Consider the following 17,924-nt stretch of genomic DNA (forward strand, 5'->3'; position numbering starts at 1 on the left):
AGCAACTCATGTAAACACCTTAATCATAATATTGTCTTATTCAGAATAAGGTAAATAATTAGATTACTGATGTCCATGTAAACGTAGTCAATGTTTGTGACTTACCCTCCTTGTGAAGGGTGTCAGTGATTGTCTTCTGGACAACTGTCAGATCAGCAGTCTTCCCCATGATTGTGTAGCCTAGTGAACCAAACAGAGACCATTTTGAAGGCTCAGGAATCCTTTGCAGGTGTTTTGAGTTGATTAGCTGATTGGCATGTCACCATATTCTAATTTGTTGAGATAGTGAATTGGTGGGTTTTTGCTAAATGTGAGCCAAAATCATCACAATTAAAAGAACCAAAGACTTAAACTACTTCAGTCTGTGTGCATTGAATTTATTTAATACACGAGTTTCACAATTTGAGTTGAATTACTGAAATGAATGAACTTTTTCCAAGACATTCTAATTTATTGAGATGCACCTGTAATTGTTGAAATTACCATTAACTAAGATTACTAAATGCCTTAGATTTTCATTAGTATTTCATGTTAACTAATGTAGTTAACTAATTTAACCTTATTGTAAAGTGTTACCATTTCTATTGGCAAGATCTTAAAGGTGTCATTACTTAAACAGCAGAATATCAACTACCAATGACTGAACAGCTGATTGATCAATGGTTAACATTAACTAATACTGACATCAGTCTTTTCTGAGGCAGAACCAATTGTTTAATTTAAGATTTTGAAGACTTGCACTTGGTAAATAGTTCACTGTAAGACCAGCAGCATGCATTAATAGAGTAAACAGGGTCAGTGTTGATTTCAGTGACAGAATCCCTAGTAATAATGCTTTGCGGTTGTGTATTTCTATATTTCCACACTCTCCTGTTTGATTCCACATTCCAGACACTGTACGTCATCACTACCTTTGTCTCTCAATGCTAATATTGGAGAAAGCGCGTGTGGCCGTCCTTTGGTCCTTTCCGTCGAGCAGCGCTGCCTCTTTGACGATCAATAGAGCGACATCATTCCAGCGTCATCTCCATGGAAACCATCCTGCTCCGCCACCGGGATTGGCTCCCTCCCAGAGCCTGCTTGAGTGTGATTGGAGGACCCCCCCCCCCATCTCTCCCTCCCTCTCCCTCGCTTGCTCGCTCAGCCACACGCTCTCCTCCTCTTCATCTTAATGTTGTTATCTTACCAAACACACATTTAGGCAGAGCACCGAGATCCAGCGTGACTGCTGAAGCATCACTGAAAACCAGGATCGCTCCTTCATGAACTGGCACATCTGAGCTGAGGAGATGATAAGGATGAGAGGAAGGCGCAATGAGCCGAGTGCAAATCCAGTCCGTGGAGAGAGAGGAAATTAAGAGACCTGTTAGAAAATAAGACGTCACCTTCTGCGTTGGCTTCAAACTGGTTTTTATACAAAACGGTTGTCTCTTTTTCTCAGTCGTTGAGTCTTTTGTATCAACAGCAGGAGGAGGTCGAGCAATATATGGATGACGGCAACACACTGGGGCTAAACATCATCAGAGCTTCGTCTCTCCATCTAGGATTTCATTTTGTACTGGAAATGCATTTTTTTTTTTTACAAAACATTGACATTTCTGTGTTTTATGTAATGGGGGAGTTATTTTGAGAGCGATGCACTTGATTTGAGGTACTTGAGCTTGGTAATGTCTCTTTAAGAATTTGCAACAGCTGTGCTGCTTTTTTGCATTTTCACTTGCATTAATGAATTGTTTTGGGTCGTTGATAAGCGTCTTATTGCTGTGCATTTACAAGCTGGACCAGAAGAGCTTTTGATGAAGCGTTTCTTCAAGGCTTGGAAGATTAAAAAAAGTGTTGTTTTTCCTCCATGTCTTTAGTTGCGAACATACCCTTCTCGAGACATCCTTGAAAACCCGTCTTTGCGCTCATAAACGGAGTAATGTATGACTTATGTACTAGGCCAGACCCCCCCGAACCACCTCAGCACGGTTCACCCACGCCGGAGATGAGTAGTGGTGAACCTGAGTCTCCAGCTGGACCCGGGCATCCCGACAGAGCGAAGCCAGAGGAGCGAGCGTTAGCATCAGATGCATTGAGCGGGATGAACCTGGGATCCTCCACCACGACTAATGGAAACAGCAGCGTGACGGTGCCGTCCGCCGTTCTGTGCAAACGGCATCATTCTCTCTACGAAGGGCTTAACGGATGTGAGGCGGGAGGCTTCGGAAAGGTGTGTTTTGCTGTTCAAAAATATGGTTTCTGTGTGCAGATTTTGAGGGCCTCTTATAGTCTTTCTATTATACAACCAGCTGGATGCATTTGATATCATCTATTCTTTTTTAGGCCATTTAGTCTTTTTTTAAACCTTGATTGATTAATATAATATTGCATTACCTTGCTCCATATTTCACACTGTTCTTTTTTTAGGCCATTCAATCATTTTAACCCTTGATTAATGTAGTATTACCTTGTTCCATATTTCACTCTGTTAATACTGATATCCTTTATTAGCAATTAATCTTGAGTATTTAGGTTTGAGATTTCACATTGTGCATCTGTAAACCCTGTTAATAAGTAATTGTGCAAGTATAATGTGCATTGATTATGCAATATATGTGTTTATGTGGAAACCCACATAAACCCACTGTGTGAAAGTTTCTGTACTAAGCTCATGAATATTTAATGAGGAAAGCATCTATGCAGTTAATGATTGGTTGACTGTTCTGGAACTCTCTGTAGTGCGGCATTTTCACACTTTTTCCAAGGGTTAAAAGCAGTACTAACCCACTTTTAACATGTAAAACGTGGCTTGACCCAGGGTTAAATCTTTCCATTATTCAGGGTTAAACCAGGTGTGAAAATCCCTGTAGTATTTCACCTGGTTGTTACTCTATTCATTTGCTGTTCAGTGTCAGAGTTCAAGGTCTAGTCGAATCAGAACACATTCAGAAATCAATCGTGTGAATCCCAAACACATGCAAAATAGTAAGTGTTTACTGAACTGTCAGTTTGATGCATGCATCTTGTCTGCAATGTGTTTGACAGCAGCTAAATTCAGACGCAGCGAGTGACCTCAACCCATATTCACCACCGCTGCTGCTGCTGCAGACTCAATGTGGGACAGCGCAGGATTCACTTAATGCGGCCTCATTGAAAATCAATAGCAGCACTGCAGATTGTCTTGTTCCTGTTACTGACCTCAGTGATCATTCTGAAGGTGTGAAGGCGTGGTTTAAGTGACCTTGACCTGCACATGTGTGCTCTTTTCTTATGTAGGGCAGCAACTAGTTAATCTAGTAGTGCTTAACTGGACTCCAGTAATGAGCTGCAAGTAGCAGCATAGCATGACAAAACATGGCATCACTGACTTTTGTCACGTGGTATTTTGCACTGTATTCAGCGAGCTGAATAATTCAATGATTAATCTTATTGCATATGTTCATTAGGATGATTCATGCACCAATTCAGTTAAAAATGATTCACACTGGGTTTTTATTAGTAAAGTATTTAAATGCTAGTGTCTCAAATCTATATGGTAGCATTTAAAGCCTTTATAATGCATTAAATGGAAATGCATCATCATGAAGTATGATAATGCATTATATATTTTAATAAATAATTGTAACCAAAGTTAAAATGCATAGTAATATTATAATATTTGGTGTTTTAATACTTAATTTCGTTTCCAATGGTGTAACACTGAATAGATTAGTATTATAAATGGAATACAATTATTCATGAGATCAGAAAATGCATTATAAGGTGCATTACAAGGCATAATTAATGCATTGAAACTACTTCTATAATGCAATATATATGTATAAAGGCTTTATGTAAAGTGTTACCTATTTATATTTCCCCCATATTGCTACTTTCTAAAGATTAACTTGACTGTTGTTTAACTACTTTAAATTGAGTAGCTTGGGAGGCTACAGTTTTTTTTTTTTTTTTTTTTTTTTTTAAACAGTTTAAAGATAGATATGCACACACAGGGTTATTGCTATTCAGCTGAAGTCATACCGATTGTTGTGAACATGCTCACAGACTTCACATTGGTGTCTTTTGTGCTTGCATCACAGTTGGTCAAGTGTGCATTAAATATTTAAACATCTCTTTAGGTTCAGAGTGATGTCTCTAAGCTGTATGTGTGGATGCATGACTGTGCAGGTCAGTGCATAAGGTTTCTGTTCCAAAACTCTGAAGAGTCTGACTGTTTCATGTCCAGCAATACACCTCAAGATTCTTTGAGGTCAAGATTTATTTAATTTGAGCTCTTTGCATCTTTGCAGTTAAAGGAATAGTTCGTCCAGAAATGAAAATTAGCTGAAAATGTGCTCACCCTCAGGTCATCCAAGATGTAGGCTAGATGAGTTTGATTCTTGACCAGATTTGGAGAAATGTAGCATCACATCGCTTGCTCACCAATGGATCCTCTGCAGTGAATGGTGGATTTGATTTGTCTTTATGATGGATTTGTTTCTTACAAACATGCAGCTTTTGTCTTCTCAAGATGTTAACTGATGGACTGGAGTGGTGTGGATTACTTGTGGATTATTGTGATGTTTTTATCAGCTGTTTGAACTCTCATTCTGACGGCACCCATTCACCGCAGAGCATTCATTGCTGAGCAAGTGATGGAATACTAATAGTGGATGTAATCCATAATCCTCCACTGAAAAAGTGGTCTGGTCTGAATCAGGTGAGAAATCTGCACTGTTTACAAGCCAAAACAGTCCAAAATGGCTCTAAACACGTGTGGCTGGATTGTGATGTGAGCGACAACAGCAGGTGGCCTTTTTCACTGGAGGGATTTGTTTTCTTTACAAACACACAGCTTTTGTCCTCTTAAGACATTAACTGATGGACTGGAGTGGTGTGGATTACTTGTGGATTATTGTGATGTTTTTATCAGCTGTTTGGACTCTCATTCTGACGGCACCCATTCACTGCAGAACATTCATTGTGAGCAAGTGATAGAATGTTGCATTTCTCCAAATCTGATGAAGAAACAATGCCATCTATATCTCAGATGGCCTGAGGGTGAGGATTTCTTCAAAACGAGTCACTGGTTAAGTGAAAAATCAGTGCACTAACACAACCACTTTCTCTGTTCTTTGTTAGTGAATAGAGCTTAGTTGTGCTGTGTTTGTGGTCAAGTTCTCAAAAGTCTGAAAGATTAGTGTTTTCCTGTGCATTGAAAAATTAGTAAATGTTTCCAATTAAAGAAATAGTTCACCAATTTTTTTTTTCTCATTTACTCACCCTCATATCTTTTCAAATACAAACCATACAGTAAATAAAAATCATAAAAGTAGTCCAAGTCATATGCATTACTTTTATCATCCTTTTTTGTGGCATTTGAAGCTTGATAGATGTGATCGATTTGCAGTGTCATTCTTCAAAAATCCTCTATTTGTGTTTAGAGATGTTCCGATACTCTTTTTCCCTTCCCGATACCGATTCCGATACCAAGGCTCAGGGTATCGGCCGATACTGAGTACTGATCCGATACCTGGGTGTGTATCTGGTTATACAGCTGTATGTACTACTAGACCTGTATGAACTGATACAATGAGGTTGTAGTTTGTGCATTAGGTCTGCCTACTACTGGAGAACCCAGCAGTTCTTAAAAGCTGAAGAATTCCAAAGGAACTACATTATTTTGACAAGAAAATACAACAAAGAATATCGTTTACATACCATGCAGAATTGACAAGCTACATGTAAGACACTCTAGCGCTCTCTCTCTCTCTTTGCGTGTGAGAAAAAAGCAAAGCGACGGCGAGTCGTGCGTTTCACACTAGAGCTTACGGTACGTCAAATACAGCTGCGCTGCACATTCATTCAGATGATCTGAAAAATAGATCGCTTGACGGAGAGAGAAACTCTGAAGCGCTGAGAGTGTTCAGTGAGTGACAATATATCTGTGCTAAACTTATACATAGCCTCCAACTCACACACTGGCGAGTAAAATCTGAGCACTTATTAGCCAGTGGCTAATATTAGACATCATTTAGTCGCCCAGAGTGAAGATTTAGTCGCATATGCGAGTGATTTACTGGCATTGTGCTAGCACGTTTGTATTTCTTCTTCCCTGTGTTTGCATTCTGAGCGGCGAAAAAGAATTGATTTCCGATTTGCAGCATTAAGCAAAGCTAGCGGGCATAACTATAGGTCTTGTTTAAGAAAATGAACTATTGAACTATTCTTTTAAAGGGCTACAAATTCTAAAGGCTGGAGCTCCAGGGCTAGAAATAGAAATGAGGGTTGAGAGGAAGATTGGGACCCTGAGAGGGAGGAGCGTGAGCTCAGTTAGAGGTGATCCCATGGGAAGCTGGGATGGATGGATGGATGGATGAATAGGAAGATGGATTTTGGCTCATGCATGATTGAATTGGTGGCAGGGATGTGGTGTGGTGCCCTTATATCGTCCTGACCGATTCGTGACATGCTCTCCAGCCCTGCAGGGGGCAGACACGGTTCAGACACTGTCTGGTATTTAAAAGGCCTTTCAGAGGACGTCCATATTATCATCCTGTCTCAGTCCAGTGTGGATCTACACCTGCTATTTGATGCTGCGTTCTTTGTTATTCTCATGTGTACCTACTAATTTGGTGGTGTTTTCTGTGTAGGAGTTTCCTTCGAATGTTAGTTCACTTCTTACTGAAAACCACTAGTTTCTTGATGGTTATTGTTTGCTCCTCCGATACAATTTGTATTTTTTTGTTCATTAGCAGTGAATTGAATAGATAATAGATCATTCTGTCTTCATTTCCTCATCCCTGCTGATTTTTAGATGTTTAGCAGTATGTGATTAGCATGTACATGTAGCTTTGTTGCAGTGTCATTTCAAGCTCCAAAAAAGACCAACAGCCCGATTAAAATGTCTTCTAAAGCAACATAATGTTAGGTTTGTCTGTGAGCCACTGAAGTTTATGTGCATGTTCTTCTTCTTTGGTATTGTGAAGTTTCTGACTGTATGCAAATGAATAAGTTCAGACTTTTTTTAAAATCTTTTTTTAATCAAATACTCATTTCTCCTGGATAATTTGCATGTTCAGGATTTAAGTCTTCGTTGCGTTGTTCTGCACATTCATAACAGACATCAGAACCAATGTGTCTATTGTCCTTCTGTTGTGTTTTTGAATACATGTAAATAAATGTTTTTATGCATGTATTAAAGGCATCAGATTTCAACACACACAAAAAAAAAATTTTCAGCTAAAGCAATTTTCAGCAAAAGCATGCATTTGGCCCTGTTCTTTGCACAACACTGTTGGATGCTATTAGAAGACCATGAGTATAGTGAACAGTTGCATGAGCAACTTTTATGGTGGTTTTGCATCATTTGTTTTTGTCATTTTTGGAGCTTGACCACCTGGCTACTATCTGCCTTGTCATGCATTCTGCTTAACATATAAGCACAGAAGTGTTAAATGTATAAACATTGAAGAAAACATTGTGTTTTAGAACAGGCTGCATTTAATCTGCACTGAAATTCCGAGCAGATTCACTTGAAAATAAAATCTATCCTTATGATTCAATAAAAGGTTGATTCATTGTGGGCATTGACTCGTTGACCATTATATTATTCGTTTCAGTATTTAATCTCCATAGGAATGAAGATTCACTTCCACCTTTTGTTGAACAGGCAGATCAATACTGATATCGTAGGACTGAACTTAAAATACGCGCTGATTTGAATCCTTTTGAATTCACACAGTTTTTCCCAGGAACTGCAAGAACTGATAGAAATGCATGTATTTTGGATGCAATGCAAGTCACTTTGCTAAATGCATGAATGTAAACCTTCTGAATCTGTTGCTGTAAAGCGTTAATGGAAAATCACAGAAAAACAGCATCATTGATGCAGGCCATGTTAGCAGATTTAATTGTGGCTCTTGAATGTTTCTGACAGTATGAATAAGTTCATCTATTGTAGTGAAATGGAGTTTGCTGGTTATTTAAAAGCGTGTTTTAAGAGGGTTGATATGATGTTATGAGGCTGTAAGAATATCTAATATTACGCCCCAGGACTCGTGTGAACAAAACGCATATGTTTTCTCTCTCTCACCGTATTTTGTTTTGTCTTCAGACTATTAATCTTCTTCCTGCACAGACGGGCGGTCTCTGAAGAAATCCCCCTCTCCATGTTTGCTGTCTTCTCCTTTAAATCTCTCACTTTATTACATGCTGAGTCTGCTATTTCTCCTTTTGTCGCTCCATCCCTCACATCCCGTTTTATTCCTCTCACATTTCTTCACCGTATCCGTTTTGCTTAAAAGGCTGATGTTAACAATGTTATCTTTGGCTGTGTGTCCCATTTGTCATGGGCTGAATCAGTTTTTGGATGACAGACAAAGCACCTATCAAATTGATTAGGGTGTAGTTCATTTAGCAGATCTAAAGTGAGTGCACTTATTTCAGATACTATACCATTAGAGTAACCTGAAGTTCAGGGAGTTATTCAAGGACGCAATGTTGGTAGTTCATGACTCTCTTCACATATAAATAAAAGACCATCTGATTTTTGTGGGTTCCATTTCAGTTAAATTTTAGTAATCGAAAAGCATATCTACTTAATTAAAATGAAATGAATGAAACTTTTTTTCTTTTTTTATTAAAAGTTTATTAAAAATTAAATTAAGGCCCTATGAAATACATTACATTTTTTTCCTATTTTCTGTTTTTATTTTTTTTTTTTTTATCAAACTCTGTGCTTTGTTTTTTTTTTTTCTGGATTCCTTTTTAATGGTTTACAGTTCCTAAATCTTTAACAATTTAATAATTTATTATAGTTTTTTTACAATAATTATGCCATAAGTTTTTTTTTTCTGGATTAATGATTTAATACAAATTTACAAAAAAACAGTGGCAATCAAATAAAGGCATAAAAATGTAATTAAAAACACTAGCAATTTAATCTTTTAAAATGTAATCAAATTAAAATGTAACAATTTATTTAATATTTTTGGCAAAAAAGTGCTGCACAACAGATGCTTACTCTTTAAAACATTCAAGTAAAATTGTGATGTTCCTTAAAAATTGAGTTTTAATAATTGTATTTGTTTGAGAAGTGAATTTTACTATACAATAATAATTCATTTAGTTAAACCGACTTGTTAATTAGTAACTTTATATAGTTAAACCGAACTTTCATTTTGAAGGTTTGTAGTGAAGACCTGTCCGTTTCTGTGTTCAGTCTGATTGTTTTTATCAAATGAAATAGTGGAATGTTTGTGAAATGAATCCCAGTATTCATCTAAAATTTGACAAATTCCCTGACATTCCAAGTTATACAGCAAATTCCATTTTTTATGACTGGATTCTGTGATTCCGTCTGATTTTTCCGCATCATGGAACTCCCTTCCCATCAGATTGGAACTAGTGATTTTCAGCAGCGCATGTTATTTTTGTGTGAAACATGCATCACTGCCAGTTGTCTTCTGTTGAGTATTTGTCTGTAGAAGAGGGCTGTGCAGATTTGTAAGACATTTGCTTGTTAAACGTATGCTAGATCAGACCAGGCATGAAACACACATAGGGTTGTTCCGATTCTGATACTAGTATCGAAAATTCCACCGATACCACAAAAAATTCTGGCATTCTGGCGGAGCTAATGCGCAAACGACGATTAGCAGTCCTAAATTCAGTTAAAATTACTCGCCAGACTATCTATCTATCTATCTATCTATCTATCTATCTATATATGGTGAAGCACACCCTAAAATAATTGTATCAGTTCATACAGGTCTAGTAGTACATACAACTGTATAACCAGATACACACCCAGGTATCGGATCAGTACTCGGTATCGGCCGATACCCTGAGCCTAGGTATCGGAATCGGTATCGGGAATGGAAAAAGGGTATCGGAACATCTCTAAACACACACACACACACACACACACACACACACACACTCACTCACACGTCGACACACACAGCATCTGTCAGATTGCCAAACACCCGCTGTCTGCACGGGGTGGCCAAGGTGACACTTTCGCACAGTAAATCTCTGACTGAGAGCAGATCTGACATCTACAATCCCGTCTCACACTGCAGCCTCCACCACTGTGACCTCCAGTGTCACACTTAAAACACATTTATCCTGCAATTTTGAGCTTTTTTTGTTGTTGTTTATATGATTATTCAAAGCTTCTTTCCTTCAAACTCAGCCATACTTTAGTTCTTCATGATCCTTTTCCATGCAGGCTGTTTTTGCTGCTGTACCTTTAAAGTGTGTGTGTGTGTGTGCGCGCACTTGTATATTCTTTAACAATTGAATAATTTATTAGAATTTTTACAATAATTAGGTCCTAAGATTTTACCTATATAATTGTTTTTTAAATAATATATTTTCATTTTCTATGTTGTATAATGCTGATTTATATGCTATTACTTGCACATGCATATTCAAATAAGTTTGTCAAAGCCAATACAGAAGTCTTAAAGGTATATGTAAATGTTAATGAGCATGTGGTTGTGATCAGGGTTATTATTGTTACCTAAAACCAAAACCATAAAATAGAATTAATAAAATGTAATTAAATAAATTGATTTTCTTTTTTTTAAACCTTTTTTTCCTGCTAGTAGGCAGAATATATTTCTCAGTTTTGTTTAGTATGTTAAAGTAGTAAAATAACTAAAACTAAATAAACTAAATTAACAAATCCGTAATGAAATCTATAGACATATTAAAATAAAAAAAAAAAAAGACAGCACACACACACACAAAATCAAAATATTTACTAAAATTAAAACAAAATATAAAAATTAAAATTCAGAATATTAACATAAACTATAATAGTATATCACTGGTTGTGATGTTAATATGCTATTTTTCTTTTTTTTTTTTTTTTTTTTCTTTTCCATATTGCATTAATGTGATGTCCTAAAAATAGGCTTCATTTTTTAATATAAAATATTCTTTATTTCTTTGTTTAGTTTTAGAAGTAAAATATGACCTGCGCATGTTCTTCAGTCACATAGTGCACAAATATCTTTTATTTAAAAAACACATCCTGTTTGCAATGATAAAAGCCTGTTATAACTTGTAATTCTGGCAAATCTTCTTTAGTGTCTTTTGCTGTCGTAAAATATCAATAATATCAGAATGGATAGATCTCTTTGAGAACATGAGCAATCATGTTATCTGATTAATAGCACTGAGCTGTAAGACACCTCTGGGAGACTGTGTGTGTGTGTGCGTGTGTGAGAGAGGGGGTTTTGAAGGAGATTTGACCCCGTTATATATCGATCCGGATTCTCTGTTCTCCTCCATACTGTGCTTCTCTGCTGGAGCTCTCGGAGAAGATTGATTTCAGCTTTTCCAAAACTAGTAGATGCTCCTTCAGTCTGACACGACAAGAAAGAGGTTTTCTTTCAAAGAGCACTTGAGTGATCTTGACAGCTGGACGTTTTCAGCTCAGTTTAGAGCCAGAGAACAAATAACCACTGTAAAACCAGCAAATAGTCCTATCCTTCTCCATTATCTTCATTTTCACCCTAGATGAGCCGTTTTCTCATGGATCAGGCTGAGTTTAGTTCAGGACAATGTCATTTGACATCTGAACAGGACGATGGTTGGTAATGAGTCGTGCTTAAGGTCGTATTGAGTTTCTGCTCACATTATTATAGGCAGTTTCTTGCTATTTTGGTCTGTGCTGTGGGACATTACATGACAAGAGATCCTTTACACAGATATTTGAGGCGTTTGTCCTGGTTTTTAGCTAAAACTAAATGGCCTCAGTCTTTCAACCTGTGTCTCTTTTAATGTGGCATGTTTAAGTTATGTAAAAAAAACTATGAATTAACATTTAGCTGATTTCTTTTTCACAAGTGATGAATTACATTTGAAAAAAGTATAACTGTAAAAAAGTTCAATTTTTACAGAAGAAGACTGTAAAACATGCTACAGTAAAAAACTGTAAAATTCACTGTAAAATACTTTTTGGAAGTAAAACAAAAAAACTGAAACCTAATTAAAAATTATGTACTGTAGACATTTTAAAAAAGCTTATTTTCCGTGTTTTTTTGTTTTTATTTCACGGTGAAAAACTCATTTTCGTTTAGTTTAAACTTAAGAACCAAAATAACTCAAACTTAAATCTTAACAAAAACTGTGTAGACATGTTTAAAAAAAAAAAAAACTAATTTACTAAAAAATACTGTACGTTTTTGTATGTAGAAGCTATGAATTTCCATAATTTCCCTGTGAAAAACTGTATAAGGATAATCACGTATGATTATATTTTATTTAAATAGATTTATATATTCTTATTTTTATCCTCAGTATTTTATGGACACTAATGATGATTCACCACACGGGTTTCTGTTTTTCCACATGTATTATTGTGAAGGTACAAAGCAGGTTTTAATATCAGTTCAGGTAGATTGGTATATTACCATTCGGCCTATATAACTTTAATTTAGTATGCAGCTATAAGTTGTAAAATATACATGTATCAATATGCCGTCTAGTAATACCTAAGGCATTGGGTTTCTTGACTGTAATTTTCTCGAGACTACGAGTTTCTTGGCTGTAATTTTTAACTGTTTAACTGAAATTTTTTTGATGAGTTGAACTAATGGAAAATCTATTGATCGTGTCCTTTTTTACAGTGTAAATGAGCTAATAATTATTGATGTCAAACTGTCCAGTGTACTCTGGTTTTGGAGCTGGTGATCCTACCCTTATGTCAACATGTAGCACTGTTCTCATCCTATTTTACGTTCAAACTGATGTAATTTTTTGGATGGTGAAAGTGGGGTGTTTCATATCCGAATGTAGCCTGGTTTATTGTTACGTTTGTGTCTGTGTAGTGTTTTTTTTTTTTTTTCTGCTGCTTCTCTGCTGCAGTGAGGAACTGCACTGACCCAGTTCTCTAGCATGACAGTAGTGAGAAAAGTGGAGCGATGCTTCACAGCTCCCTGCTTTCATCCAGGTGTGTGTGTGTGTTATTTTCACTCTCTGGTTCTGCTGTGCTGTCAGTCAGAGCTGTGTGCTGCTGTGAGTGTGTTCAGTTTGGCAGCGAGTCGTGTCAATCAAAGCTTAGTGGCTTCCACAGCCGCACACACACACAAACCCGAAGGATCGCGGTTACCCCTGTTTCTGATCCCCCTCAAAGGGGCTTTTGGGACTTTGGGAGCTGAACTGTCAAAGCAGATGTGAGCGTGACCCGAGCGATCACACCCGGCGCTCTGATGTGCTTTGAAAGAACGCTTGTCAGCTGATTCTGACTGCAGACCAGTCCATCACTGTCCCGTTTGGGAACGCACTGGATGACAAATAAAGGAAACATTTCCATCGGATTGAAATGGAATCCAAATATCTCCTCCAAGAACGCTTTAAAAACACATCCAGAGCAAAACAAAGAGAATTCTGATGAACTAGACATGTCAAGAACCAGGGTTGATATAGTTAACTAAAACTAAAACCGTAAAAAATACCTCCAATCAAATTAAACTTTAACTAAAATAATATAAAATAGCAAAAATATATTTCTGCTATTTGAAAAAAGGCAATTCAACTAAAATAACTAAAACTTAAATAAAAATAATAATAATAAAATAAAAACTATATTGGCATTTAAAAAATAATAATAAAAATGACCAAATTGCTAAACCTTTAACTCGAATTAAAATGAAATTAACAAGAAAATAAAACAATTAAAAATATTACAAATATTCAGAAATAATTAGTGATATTAAAAATATCAATAGTGTATAAAAAAATACACAATTATATTTGGAATAAGGGCAATGACTACTTTTGGAACTATTATGACTGTGACATTTATTTTTATAAAAATTGAGCAAGTTTTCCTTCAAAAGTACAGTATCATTATTATATTCTCATTTTCAATACTCTGTGAAAAAGTTTATAAATTATAAAATATAATTGCATCCTGATAATGTCTCATCACTGGATGATTTTTATTTATTTTTGTAGTATTTATACTGAATTTATTTAAATTTATTTTGTTTAAAATTTTATTTAATGGCTTATTTTATTTAAAAATAATAATACATTTCTCATCACTGGGCGTTTTTATTAATTTAACTATTAATCATCTATTTAATTAATTTATTTCTTTGCATTATAGTAATTATAATTTAGGAGGAAAAGTCATGAACATAATTTCACAATGCAAAAAACTAATCATAACCATCCTAAAATAGCCCTCATTTGCTTTATGCTAAATATTGTGGTCGCTCTGAGGCTCGCTTACATTTTTGGTGCAGTTCCAGTCATAATCCAATTATGACATTATGATGCATTGATGCATAAGTGTTGCTATGTGTATTGTATCATAACACAGGATAGTTGCTGATACCCTAGTGCACTCACACACACTCATACACTATGAGCTCATCTCATTATTGTACAATTCACACAGCCTAATACTTTTCAGAAAAGATGAAAAGACTGGCAGCATTATTTATTTATTCATGTGTCGCATCAGAATGCAGCTGTATGAATATTAACGACGCCTCGCTGTGCTGTCTCTCTTTCTCTCTTTTCTATCATCCAGGCGGCTGAAATGTCTGACATGATATTTTTGTTTGGTTGGAAACATCACATTTGATGGGTGGAAATGCTTTGAACAGCATGAGGGAATGAAACGGCACTGAGCTTATTGAGTGAATATGAAAGCTAGTTTCCTCCATGGGATGAAAAAAAAGGTAATGGCGACTTTCTGACTTGTTCTTGTGGTTCTTGTGAGAGAATTCGGAATTGCAAGAAACAAAAAGTCAGAATTGTGAGATAAAAAGTCAGAATTGCAAGAAAAAAGTCAGAATTGCAAAATATAAAGTAAGAATTGTGAGATAAAAAGTTATAGTTACCATTTTTATTTTTTAATTCCGTGGTGAAAAAAACAAACAAACAAACAAACAGAAGTACAAGAGATAAAGAGTTGTACTCAGAATTCTGAGAAAAAAGTCAGAATTGCAAGATATAAAGTCAGAATTGCACGGGGAAAAAAGGTGCAATTACCTTATTTTTTTATTTTTTTATTTATTTTTTTTATCCCATAGCCGAACCAAGATTTTATACCAAACGGATCCAAATAGCTAGTTCTTTGTCACATTCTTTCTAACACTTTTGAGGAGTCTCATTCATCCTTCAGAGCATCTTCACGTATCCCAAAGATGCTGCTTCTTTTTCTTTTTCTTTTGCATCATAATTTGCTAGTATTGCTGTGTATTTACTTATTAACCGGCATTAAATTACTGTTAACTAGTGACAAGATTTCAAAAAGGCAGCATTACCTACGACAGCTGCTTAAAACAGTGACTGAATAGCTGTTTGGCTGTTGCTTAATATTAACTAATATGTTGTGCAGTCTAGATGTCAGCCTAAAGAACATGAAGCAACTATTGCATTTTGATAAAAATCATGATGACCGCATCCACCTTCAGAATGTTATGCAGTGATTAAATCATTCACAAAACACGTTCCTGGTTTTATTAAGAATGCAAATAGAGGCAGTTTTGATTTGATGTCGACTTCAGTGTGTAGGCATAGAATGTGAACACAGATAAAGCCTGTTATCGGATCCGTTCACCCTCTCGTGGGAGGTGTGCAGCTTCTGAATCTGTTGTCTTTTCAGAACTTGTCCTGCATTTCCAGTGTGTTTGCTTCATTATTTCATTTTAGGGAATTCATGGAACGACACCTGAGCTCTGACTGACGTTCAGCACAAAGTACTGAATTATTGAATTAAAGTGTGCTTATATTTTTATCTTATATTTTAAGTGCAGTGACTGAAAACTGTAAGCAATTGTCTTTGTAAGCTACAGTGAGAAGCTTGTGTTTAAATGAGCATTTGGGATTTCCAACAATTTTATGCTCCTGTTGTTCTTTAAGCACTCATTAAATCTATACAAAAATTGTGTTTTTAATCAGTAATGTTGCCTAGATCATACTGTTAGTGGTGGAACTTTTATTTTGGCAGATGAATTTTGTGTTATTTTAGTTTATTGAGATGCAATTGTAGTTTTTATTAATATCTTGAATTTTTGTACGTCGTTTGTACCTCATTTGTACGTCGCTTTGGATAAAAGCATCTGCTAAATGATTAAATGTAAATGTAAATTTTTGTTTGCATTTTGTTTTCATTTTAATTTTAGTTAACATTTTTTATTTTTTTTTCTGTTTTGTCATTTAGTATTTTTTAAATGTCTATATAGTGTGACGAGTCGGCTGCCTCACCCTTATTATCAGCATCACCCCGTCCCTTATTCGCCACCTTTCACCAGGCTCCCGACGGGAGAGGGTGTGTGAGAGAGGAGGGGCGCTGAAACAGCGAGGGCTGGCGGCGTGTGATGAGGCGCACCTGAACCGAATGGAGCTCATCACCGCCGCTGTTTAAATGCCGAGCGCGCCTCTCCTCGGGAGACCGATCTCTTCCCCGTGCATGCATGCTGGTGTCCTCGTGGGTCCAGGAAGGGAGCGTAGAGGAATCAAACGCCGCCAAAATGACGAGCTCCCGGACCCGTGGTTCGGACGAGTACCGCACCCGTGAGACGACTGTCGGGCCAGGATGCTGGGCCGTTTAATCTCCTGGAAGTGTCATGGGCCAAGGAGGACGCAGCTGTCGCTGCCCCTTCGCGCCCCGGACCCGGGAGGGGGAGTACGTGTGGCCACCGGACTCCGCCCCTTACCTGGACCCTTCCTTCTCGAACACTGCCCCTCCTTCACGGTACTCCCAGCACGACGAGGACACCAGATCCCCTGTTTATTCTGGACGTTTTTGGACATATTTCTGTTTAATAAAGGTCTCTCCTAGGCCTGACACCACACCCACTGTGTCTGTCGTTTGCTTCTCTTGCCACATTAGTTTTATTATTTTTTATTTAAGTTTTATTCTTAATTGTTTTAATGCATTCCATTTTTAACCATTTTATTATATGTATTTATTACACTTTATTTCTATTTCTAATGCATTTGTTGTAATTATTTTATGATTATTTTATATATAACCTTTTTATGTACAGCATTTTGAATTACCTTTGTGTATTAAATGTGCTATATAATTAAACTTGCCTTAAAACAAATTTTTGTTAAATTTATTATTTAGTACATTTATAAAATTTTAGTATATCAAGTAATGACAGCAAGAAACTTTGCCTTACCTACTATAGCTGAAGTAAAATATGTATTTATATATTTAAATATTCTCTTTTTCAGTAAACATTTACTTTATTTCAAGTTTATTTAAAAAAATATTTTTTATGTTTTTTTTTTTTGTTTTTAACCCATATGTTTGTCTTTGTAACAGTCTCTTTTTTTTTGCATATATCATGCAAAATCTACAAGGTTTGTACTGGCAGTGATTCTATCCCGTTAGTCTCATGTGAGCATATAATGTTAGGTTTTGTGGCTATATTTTTAAAATTTAGTATTTGTACTGTCTTTTGCCACCTTTTAATAAAATGAGAAATTGAAATGATTTTTTGTGCTGATTAACAGCATGTCACATGCTCTCTCTAGAGCTTGACTTGTGAACCTGGACTGTTCCTTTAATTATATTTGTGGAAGGGGCGTGTCTTATGGTGCGGCTGTGAAGGGGGCGTGTTGATGATGGATCAGCTGACCTTTTGTGTTTGTCACTCTCATTTACTTTATTTTTGAACTCTGACCTTTACAGAAGCCTTCAGTACCCTTTCTAGACAGAAGACCCTGACCAACACACACACACATTCATATCGAACAATGAATAACATTAGGAAAACAGGATCAACGACAGATCACGTCCTCTGAAAAATGTGCCCTGTCTCTGACCGTCCTTGGATATTAATTCTGGTCAGACGCAGACCATCTCGCTGACTTTAGTGTCAAGGTCTCCCAGCAGCTGCCGTGTCCTTGGGTGTGTTTGAAATCCTTCACAACCGTACTGCTATTTTTGTAATGTGTATTCCTGACATATTCAGATA

General features: G+C 36.4%; 1 protein-coding gene across 11 annotated transcripts in view; it reads left to right on the forward strand.

The window, feature by feature from the left end:
- Nucleotides 1–17,924, forward strand: part of LOC131540763 (peripheral-type benzodiazepine receptor-associated protein 1) — a 123,225-nt gene that overhangs the window by 13,269 nt on the left and 92,032 nt on the right. Inside the window, exon 1 of one of the 11 annotated variants that reach the window (XM_058776008.1) lies at nt 1,216–2,212. The exons of the other annotated variants lie outside the window; for them this stretch is intronic. Coding sequence (XP_058631991.1) covers nt 1,922–2,212 — 291 coding nt within the window. The 5' untranslated portion in view covers nt 1,216–1,921. Of the gene's footprint in view, nt 1–1,215; nt 2,213–17,924 lie in introns of those variants that run through there. 11 annotated transcript variants of the gene reach the window in all.

The sequence above is a fragment of the Onychostoma macrolepis genome, chromosome 05 (assembly GCF_012432095.1).
Source record: "Onychostoma macrolepis isolate SWU-2019 chromosome 05, ASM1243209v1, whole genome shotgun sequence".
Lineage (NCBI taxonomy): Eukaryota > Metazoa > Chordata > Actinopteri > Cypriniformes > Cyprinidae > Onychostoma > Onychostoma macrolepis.